General features: G+C 40.0%; 1 protein-coding gene across 3 annotated transcripts in view; it reads left to right on the top strand.

Moving 5' to 3' along the window:
- The first annotated feature begins 8,196 nt into the window (after positions 1–8,196).
- Positions 8,197–10,149, top strand: part of LOC102482769 (C-type lectin domain containing 6A) — an 18,688-nt gene continuing 16,735 nt past the window's right edge. For 2 of the 3 annotated variants that reach the window (XM_027771105.1, XM_027771106.1), the window contains exon 1: positions 8,197–8,385. In XM_027771105.1, the coding sequence (XP_027626906.1) occupies positions 8,355–8,385 (31 nt within the window). In that variant the 5' untranslated portion in view covers positions 8,197–8,354. Of the gene's footprint in view, positions 8,386–9,121; positions 9,212–10,149 lie in introns of all 3 variants that reach the window. The other variant, XM_027771107.1, reaches the window with a different exon arrangement.

Consider the following 10,149-nt stretch of genomic DNA (forward strand, 5'->3'; position numbering starts at 1 on the left):
CCCCCCCGCCCTGGGGAATGGCCATGCCGCAATCCCTTCTTCTCCGTTCTCCTCTCGGGATCTTGGGCACGCATGCACATGTGTCCAGCATAAGTTTTAAGCCACCCGGTCCAGGATGTGAACCGCGGTCAACTATATGGGAGTCCAGCGACATAGCCATTACGTTAACTGCTGGTCCCATTTCTCCCTTCTCTTGAGGAAAAAATGGAAATTCCCCAAACTAAAAATTAAAAGCTGAACTAAAAATAAAGTATCGTTCTTAGCTGCATATAATGCAAAGTCCTTTTAGTCTTTAGTGGCTAAATAAAGTATGAGACTCCCAACTCTGGTTATAAAATGAAATGATATTCAAATGGTAATGAATTTTCAATGTGGCTTATCACCCCTTTTCTCTTGCATTGCTCCCCAAATTTGTGCTAATGGACCAGTGTGAATTCTTCCCAAAGAGTTTCTAACTTCCCTCTACTCTGTCTTCTCATTTACAGGAATTAGAGTACAGCCATGGCAATTAAGTAACATCAGTTATGAGTCAGGGCCATAAGATTCCTAAAACTCTCACTGAAGGAAAAATAAGTTTTTAATACAAATTCTTAAGACGTTTTACAGGATGGAAATTGGTGGCTGTGAGCACATAAACCCCAGACCAAGTTGCCAGAAACCTGATGATTGCCTCCTCCCGGGAGGGGATTACCAAAGAAGAAACTGATTACTGGGATTGGTAGGTGGCCTGGTGATTAAAGGCACTAGACTCCCACATGGCTGACCACGGTTCAAGTCCAAGACCTGGCAGCTTGCTTTCTCGCTCTCTCTCTGTCTCTCTCTCTTTCACACACACACATGCTGTCCCTCTCTGGTCAAATTTTAAAAATAAATAAATAAATACAGTTAATAAAAAAATTGTTTGTTTGTTTGTTTTAAAGAAATTGATTACCTAAGGCCAATCAAGAAAGACCATGGGATGATCTTGTCCTCTTAAAATAATCATGGAGTTAATCAAGCACCTAAGATCTCTACCCTTAATTTTTTTCCATTTTATGTATATTGCTTATTATTACTTTAAATTTAGCTATAGGGTACACGTGCTCACCAGAGAGACAGACAGACAGAGAAAGTGAGAAAGCAAACCATCAGATCCAGAACTCGAACTACAGTTGGCCATGTGAGAGTCCAGTGTCTTAACCACCATGTCACCTGCCAGATCCTTTACCCTTAATTCTACCCAATGCATGTTTGCAACTCCTTATGGAGACTGGGCTTTTTCAGCATGAGCTGCCTGTGATCTTTGCCTTGTTTATGGCAATAAAACTGTACTTTCTTCCATTACTCTTGTGTCTACAGTTTGATTTGTGACACATAGAGAATATGGTTTGAGTTTGGTAACAATAGGGCTAAGAAAAAATAAAATCATTTAGGATTATGCAAGAGAGCTGTTTCATATCCAGTAATGAACTAGCTTGCCATAGACCAACGCTTATGCAAAGAACAACTAATAGGACAAAGTTGATTTCAAAATATTGAGTAAGCGTTAAATTACTGAAGGCTTGAGTCATAAAGGGTAGAAACGTAATCAGCTAGGATCCATGAACAATGAGCCACTTTTCCCTCCCTCAATTCCTTGCAGTTAGGTAATCTTCGGAAGTATCTATAATCCCAAGGTCAGAGGATGGTCACAAAGATGACTTGTAAGGAATTTCTTATCCAACAATAATAATAGGAATCAATAACAATCTGATAAATTGAAAATAATGAGATGCTCATAATATCTGTGTATCAGAGACTATAGAGAGAATAGTTCATACACATTGGTGTGTATCTCATAACTGAGTATGAAAAACTCCTATGGGCAGTGTTTACCATCCACAATTGATTGTCTCTATCTAAATTTCTTTTTTTAAATTTGTTTATTATCATCATAATCTTGTTTATATTACATTGAATCGCATATGACTTTACAATGTATTACATTTCTTTTTCCAGAGGGAACGCCATGCATGTCAGTCAATACAGAGACATTAACATCCCCACTTCATCATTCAGTATCTTTTCATTGTTTTTCCCGATCATTATTATTTTTATTCCAATTATTTTTTTAACCAGTCAACCACTATTTCTCATTTTGCTTGTAAAAAGACTTTACCCAACATGAACTACTTCTCAGACCAATCCAGTTGAGAGTACTATACACGTCATCATCAACAGGTAATAAACCATATCTGTGTCCTACTAATGTCGTGCCTCTCTATTTGTTCTCTTGCTATCTTTCTCTATCCTCTTCTCTTTTCCCTCCCCACTCCACACTTTCTTATCCTCATTAAGTATTTTCACTGCTTTTATGTCCTCCAATATTTCACTCTCTACCATAGAGTGCGGATAGTTGGTATATATTAAGTGGATACATACAATGTCTTTCTTTCATAGCCTGGCTTACTTCACTCAGCAATAGATCCTCCATATCCGACCACTTTCTATCAAATGCCAGGGTATTGTTATTTTTTATGGCTGAGTAGGATTCCATAGAGTATATATGCCACACTTTTTCAATCCATTAATCAGTTTGTGGACATTTAGGTTGGTTCTATGTCTTGGCAATTGTGAATAATGCTGCAATAAACATTGATGTGCAAGCACTTTTATGACTGAGCGTTTTCCTGTCCTTTGGGTAAATACCCAGAACTGGGATTGCTGGATCAAATGGTAGTTCTATTTGTAGATCTTTGAGGAACCTCCATATTATTCTCCATAGTGGCTGAACCAGTTTACATTCCCACCAACAGTGTAGGAGGGTTCCCTTTTCACCACATCCCCACCAACACTTACCACTTTTTATAATCTTAATCGTTGCCATTCTGACAGGGGTAACCAAAGAATAAAACTATGTCTACTTAGTTTAGTCATAGACACTCATTTCCAAAGAACAATCCAACACTAGTTTTTGGAAAGGAATTTGGTTCAAATTACTGATTCCCCTTTCATATATCCTTTAAAGAAGGTCAAGTCAAAAATAGAACAATATCCACTTTGACCTAATATATGCTTTTATTTTCAATTCCTGCTAAATTGTTATTTTCTGTATTGCTAGATTTTGCATTACTGTCTGGATGGGCTCAAACATCTTACATTTGTCCATGAATATGACCTATGCCTACCTGCAATTCTTCCTTTGCTTTGATTTTCCATTATCTCTATGGATTTTGTCTTGTTTAAGAGGGTTAGGAGTCACCTAAGCACCTTACGGCATTGGAAAGGGTTAAATCAGTATCTCCTTGGTACCTAGATGATTCAGTGTGTTTCACTGATGCCTTAATGAGAAAGGCTTATTAAAATTCCCGGGTGTTTCAAACATTTTTCTTCTCCTCCCCTTTTCTTCCAGGGTTAACTGGCCTCTCTTTGACTCTATCACAGATAACTGACCTTGAATCTTCTAAGTTCTTGCCTTCAGACATAAAGGCTGTAGCATCCATCAATAGTTGGCATCCAAACCAAGGGCAGAATGCACGGCAGACTGCAACAGCCAGAGATAACAACAAAACAACCCAAAGACCAACAGATGGATCATCATAATTACTCAACCATAGCCCCCTTTTCCTTAAGTCTCTTTCCTTAAGTAAGAGCTCCTTGTCCCCACCCTTTGGGGCTTATGCAACTCTCTGCATCTGTCCCCTTTCTACTGTTGGATAAATTATTTTCTAGCCACTTTCTCTCTGAGGTTGTGAATTCTTTCATAACCCATGATCAAGGCCACCCTAACGTATTTCAGAGATCACCCTCACAGTGTGTATATAATATTTTATTTTCATGTATATATCCTTTTGTCCTTTGCCTCCACCATCTTAGCACTCTTTATTTAAAGGCATGCCTCTGTAATCTGCTGTAGAAACTTAAATAGGATAAAACAATGGAAGAAACAAAGATGGAGCACAGGGTTGGTAATGGTCAAGACCAGAAAAGACTAATAGAAGATGTGTAAGAAAGCAAAGATAGCTTTAAGTTGTTTTGCCTCCCTGTCACTAAGAATGTTTTCTTTCTTTTTTTATTTTTGGAGAGATTTTCCCTATAGGGGAATGTTTTCTTTTTCTAGACCATCAGATGACTCAGTACTTGAGTCTGTGTTTCTTCATCTTTGAGGGGAACTGGAAACAAATGGTGATGTCTGACAACCACTTCTCCCTTCTTCCCTTAATGATTTGTTACAGGAGAAATTTTGGACTTTTCTCTTGTTTCTCAATGTCTGTTTCATTGTTAGCTTTAGCTATAACTATCTTATCTCTTGAAAAGCATTATTTAGTTCAACAGCATTGTTTAAAGTTTTTGTTTTGTTTGAAATTTTCATTCTATTGATATTTCATTTTACTCATTTATGCCAGGAAGTGTGTGTACAAGCTTGAGAGAAAGAGAGAAAGCACCCTCAAATGGATCCTGATCATGCAAAATCTCTCTTCCTCCAATTCTCCATTCTGTCAGAATCCTGGGCATTGGGACCAGCAGTTAGTGTAAAGGCTATGTCACTGGACTCCCATGTAGTTGACCGCAGTTTGAGTCCCAGACCTGGTGGTTTAAACTCATGCCAGGTGAGTGCGCGTGAGTGCCCGAGATCCCGAGAGGAGAATGAAGGAGAAGGGAGTGAGGCATGGCCATCCCCCCTGGGGGTGATTTCTCGCTTTCTGTCTCTCTGTCTCTCTCTGCCTTTCTGGTGAGTGCACATGCCCTATAGTAAAAACCTCTCAAAAAAAAAAAAGAATCCTGGGCATGCACAGCTACTGGGGCTGGAACTTAAACCTTGGTTGGCCATGTGGGGTCCAGCTTCCTCTGTACAGCATTTAACCACTTTGCTACAGGGCCAGTTCCAATTACAGTTTTAGTGGGGGTTCCATTACATAACATGTTTGATTAAATCATTAACCATTGGTGTTAAACTTAATCTTCAGCCCCTTGCTCTCCCTAGAGGGAGGGGCTGACGGTTTCAACACTTTAATCACAAGGTAAATTCCTTTGACAATAAGTTCCTATCCTATAGCCATCTAGGGGAACAAGAGTCATCTTATTAATGTAAACTCAGGAGTGGGTAAAAATAGACTTGTTATAAGTAACAATAAGTGCTCCTTTTACAGTTGTTGTTCTGGGGCTATTTCAAGAACTAGAGATGATGGGACCAGCAGTTGGTGTAATGGCTATGTCACTGGACTGCCATGTAGTAGGCCACGGTTCAAGTCCCAAACCCGGTGGCTTAAACTCACACTGGGTGCATGTGTGTGCGAGCCCAAGATCCTGAGAGGAGAACAGAGGAGAAGGGATTGTGATGTGGCCATCCCCTCTTAGGGGGGTGATTTCTCACTTTCTGTCTCTATCTCTCTCTGTCTCTGGAGAGCACACGCACCCTATAGCAAAAACCTCTCAAAAAAAAATAAATAAAAAGAACTAGAGATGAAAAGATAACAGAAGATGTTCTTTGGGAACCAGCAGTTAGTGTAATGGCTATGTCGCTGGACTCCCACGTAGTCGACCGCAGTTCGTGTCCCGGACCCGGTGGCTTAAAACTCATGCCGGGCACGTGTGCGTGCGTGCCCAAGATCCCGAGAGGAGAATGGAGGAGAAGGGATTGTGGCGTGACCATCCCCCCTGGGGGGTGATTTCTCGCTTTCTGTCTCTATGTCTCTCTCTGTCTGTCTGGCAAGCGCACGCACCCTACAGTGAAAATCTCTCCAAAAAAAAAAAATGTTCTTTGATCCTTTGTATTTCTGAAGACAATTCAGAGGCCAGGGACAAAACCAAAATATTATAACAAATAATGTTCCTATCACACTTAGGAAAACTCAAAGGTTCAGTAATTCTATACCAAGAACTGAGGATGAAGACTAAATATATTTTTTCTGTTAGAGATTGTGTATCCCTTATCCAAAGTGGTTGGGACCAAAGTATTCCAAATTTTGGATTTTGGGGCGTTTTGATATATTTGCACATTCATAATGAGATAATTTGGGGATGGCACTCAAGTGAAAACGTAAAATTCACTTACGTCTTATACATAGCTTGTACAGCTTGCCTGAAGGTAAATTGCATTGCAGTGTTTTGCCTGTGACCTGTCACATGAAGTCAGATGAGGAATTTTTAACTTTTATCATCTTGTTGGAACTACAGAAAGTTTGGGATTTTGGAGCATTGAATTTCAAAGTTTTGGATTTAGGGTGCTCAGTTTGTATATCACAATATCACAAATTCAATTTCTGATATATATCTATAGTAGTTAATTTGTTTAATATACTCAAGACTACTCTTGAAAATGTGTAGATGTTTCTGATGTTAACAGAGAAAGAGCATTCTAGATACCATTTGTGCATGTGGAAGGATCTTCAAACCCTTGAGTAATAAAAGAATTCATAAAGCCTTCTTCAGATTTTATACCACTTTAAGCTCTCTTATACCTGATCATGGAGATTATAAATTATTACTGTTACAGAAAAACCAGAAGCCAGAATCAAAATGGCCCTCGGAGAGATGGGAGAACTCCACAACCTTTATTATGCTGGTGGGTACACAGGAGCTAGTGCTCTAATCTCTGGGCCCAGACCCGTGGGCCTACGTGTCATTTATAGGAGCACGTGGGGGTGGTCAGAATTAGAGCTAGTTCGGAGAGTGTGATAAGGGAGGCATAGCTAGGTTGCAGGGGTGGAGGGATGAGGTCCAATAGGGGAAGTATTACAGAGCTACGTGGAGGTTAAGGCCTGAGCTGGGGTTCCCAGCTTCAGCCAAGGCTGCCCTCAAAATTTTCCATCTCATTACTAACCTATTCCAGTTGCATGTACTTGGAGGCTGAGGCCATATGGGAGGCCCAGGTTCAGTTCCTGGCCCAACCTAAAAGAAATTGGACATGACATGTGCCTGTACCTGTAGTCCTAGCTAATGATAAAGCTGAAGCAGCAGCATCATGATCTGATGTCACAAACCTGCCCCCAAAAATCTCTTTCTGAAAAAAAAGAAGAAATACTATAAAAATATTACTAAGCTCTGCTCAATATGGGTCTTGGTGCATTAAGAATATTTAATCCAAGTCAGCCACATTGGTGCACATGTTGTGCCATTACCTGGGAGACTGAAGGTTGCATGGAAGGAACAGATTTGGTTCCCAGGGCAACCTGCACATGCTGGCTGTAATGGCATACTTCTGTCACCTTAGCTGTAATAATTGGGGAACTGGGGCAAGAGGACCAGACTCTGTAAGACTCTGTCGAAAATACCTATATTGGGGTCAGCAAGTGGCATGGTGGTTAAGGCGCTGAATTCCCACATGGTCGATTACGGTTCAAGTCCCAGGTCAGGCAGCTTGAAACTCATGCCAAGTGCATGTGTGCATGTGTGTGCCCAAACTCCCGAGAGGAGAATAGAGGAAAAGGGATTTCTTTCTCTCCATCTATCTCTGTCTCTCTGACACATGAGCCCTAAAACAAAAAATCTCTCCAAATAAATAAAAATAAATAAATGATAAAATAAAGGGCCAACAAGTGGTGTGGTGGTTAAGGCACTGGACACTCTCACATGGTCGACCATGGTTCGAGACCCAGACCTGGTGGCTTGCTTTCTCATTTTCCCTCTCTCTTTCGCTGTCTTTCTCTGGTCAAATTAAAATAAATGAATGAATAAATTTAAGAATTAAATAATTCTTTAAAATTAAAAAATAAAATAAATAAATATCTATCTCAGTCTCTCTTTCTTTCTCTCACTTTTTCTCGCTCTCATTAAGGGAAAAAATGTTTAATTGCCTTTGCAGATAAATTCCAAAATGTTCTATTTCATAACAACATTTCTGAAATTGTTCAATGGTCTTTATATTAATTACTAACACTTTTCTTACTAGCTAAGCTATATTGACTCAACCAGGCTTTTACATACTTTCTAGAATACTATTGAACAATGGATTATGCCTGACATAAAATAAATAACCAGTATAAAGCTTGGCCTGGAGTGATTAATTTAATTAAGACCTATAAATAAATTCATTTTAGAGCATATAAAATGTCTATTTTTCATGGCAGAATTAATAGAAATCAGAGGTATTTCGTGTTAGGAATTGAACAAAGTATCTGAATATTCTTGTCAAAGGTCTCAGGAAGAGTTTCAGATATGTTTCTCAATTTCCTCTTTTGTTTTTCCTATGTCTTTAAATCACTGGAAACTTTAGTTCTACTATGACTTCTTCTTTTGAGGTGTACTCAATACTGAATGTCTGTTAGTGTTATAAGAGTGTGGAGCACTTTCCTCAAAGCTCTGGCCTCTTTGAGTGAAGCCAGGTCTTTGCTTAGCTTCCTCACAGAAAGACACAGAAGAGGTTCCTGGGTCTTGTGAACTCAAGGAGCCACAAAATGGTGCAAAAAGGACAACCTCAGGGTAGAGGTGAGTGTTCCCTTTTCTCAGCTAGAAATGTGTGGTGAGTGATAGAGTCATCTAGACAGAAGAGGCATACAACAGATTGAAGGGATAGAGATGGGACCAGTATGGTGGAGCCATAGGAATAGGAATGAAATAGTAATGCCTCAGAGCCAGAAGCATCTGAGAGAATAAGAAACTAGATATTAATACTGGTATATGAGGAGCCAGCAGATGGCATAGTGGCTACGTCATTGGACTCCCCACATGGCTGACCACAGTTCGAATCCTGGACCCAGTAGTTTGAAACTCACGCTGGGCATGTGTGTGTGCATGCCCAGGATCCCAGGAAGAAAATGGAGGAGAAGGGATTGCTGCATGTCCTTGCCCCCCTGGGGAGTGATTTCTCATTTTCCCTCTTACACTTGCCCTAAGGCAAAAATCTCATATATATATATGTATATATATATTGATATATGAGAATTGAGAGATAAAAGAGTGATGTTTTGAGAAAAATAGGTAATAATATTTAAGAAGGAAAATAAGAAAGTGGGCCTTATGCCAACTGAAGATAAATTTTGCCTATATTGTTTTGGGCATTGGGGCTATATCTGGTTTTTGTGAGAGAGGTAATAAATTCTCTTTTGGCTTTCAGTTCTTAATTGCACTGAGGTTCTTTATCTGGTATCTTCTTGCCTTGAGCTTTCTGGGGATTCTGGATGCCTGCCTCCCTGGTAACGGCACTGTCTTACTGATCTGACAGAGAGAAGAGTCTGCTGGTCCCTGAAGCTCTGGTCCGTTGCTGTGGTTACCATGGCACTGTTCAGTGTCTGTTTCATTGTGAGCTGTGTGGGCAAGCTCTTCTCTGAGGGGACAGTCCTCTTGGTCCTCTTCCCTCTCATGCTCTGTAAAGATTCTCTGGTTATATTTTCCTTTCCCCATTTAGTATTCCAACCTTTACCTGGAATGGCATACTTTTCTCAATTTCTGCTCTCTTTATTGATCTTCCTCTACCTTTTGATAATTGACACTTCTTGATTCACCTTAACTGGTTTAATTAGCGTTTTTTGAATCATGACCTCAGGTATACATATGTATTAACTATAGACACCATTGAAGACATCATCTTCCAGTACTTGGTTCACTAATGGTTCTTAGTCACAAAAAAATCCCTCTATTGGAGATAAAGCTCTAGTGGCTTTTATAACTACAATACTTTGATTCATGTGGGATTTTTTTTCCAATATGGGACAGGAAAGAACTCAAATGAATTAATAAAGATGTAAAGAAATAAAATATTTCTTCCCAGTTCCATTCGTCTCAATAAGCATGAAGAAAATTTGTTTCACCTCTGAAGGTGAAAAATCTTTTTGGAAAAAATCACTGACGATAGGTGATTAACAAGAGGAAAGACATAGGCAGATTTTTTTTTTTCTTTTTGGTGCCAAAGAGTACATACTCACATGTGTGTATGCAGCGAAATGGGAAGGTGGGGGTGTGGTGGAGGGGTGGGGGAGGGAGTAGGAATATCTGTGAGAGAAAGAGAGTGAGGAGAGTGTGAGAAAGAAAAAGACCCCATCCAGGGACCAGCAGTTAGTGTAATGGCTATGTCCCTGGACTCTCATGTAGTCGACTGAGGTTCAAGTCCCAGACCCGGTGTCAAACTGATGCCCGGTGAGTGTGTGTGCGTGCCCAAGATCCAAAGAGGAGAATGGAGGAGAAGGGATTATGGCGTGGCCATTCCCCCTAGAGATGGGTGCGTACCTCTTCTAACTTTCTGTCTATGTCTGT

Source organism: Tupaia chinensis, unplaced genomic scaffold (assembly GCF_000334495.1).
Source record: "Tupaia chinensis unplaced genomic scaffold, TupChi_1.0 Scaffold000183_1, whole genome shotgun sequence".
NCBI lineage: Eukaryota > Metazoa > Chordata > Mammalia > Scandentia > Tupaiidae > Tupaia > Tupaia belangeri.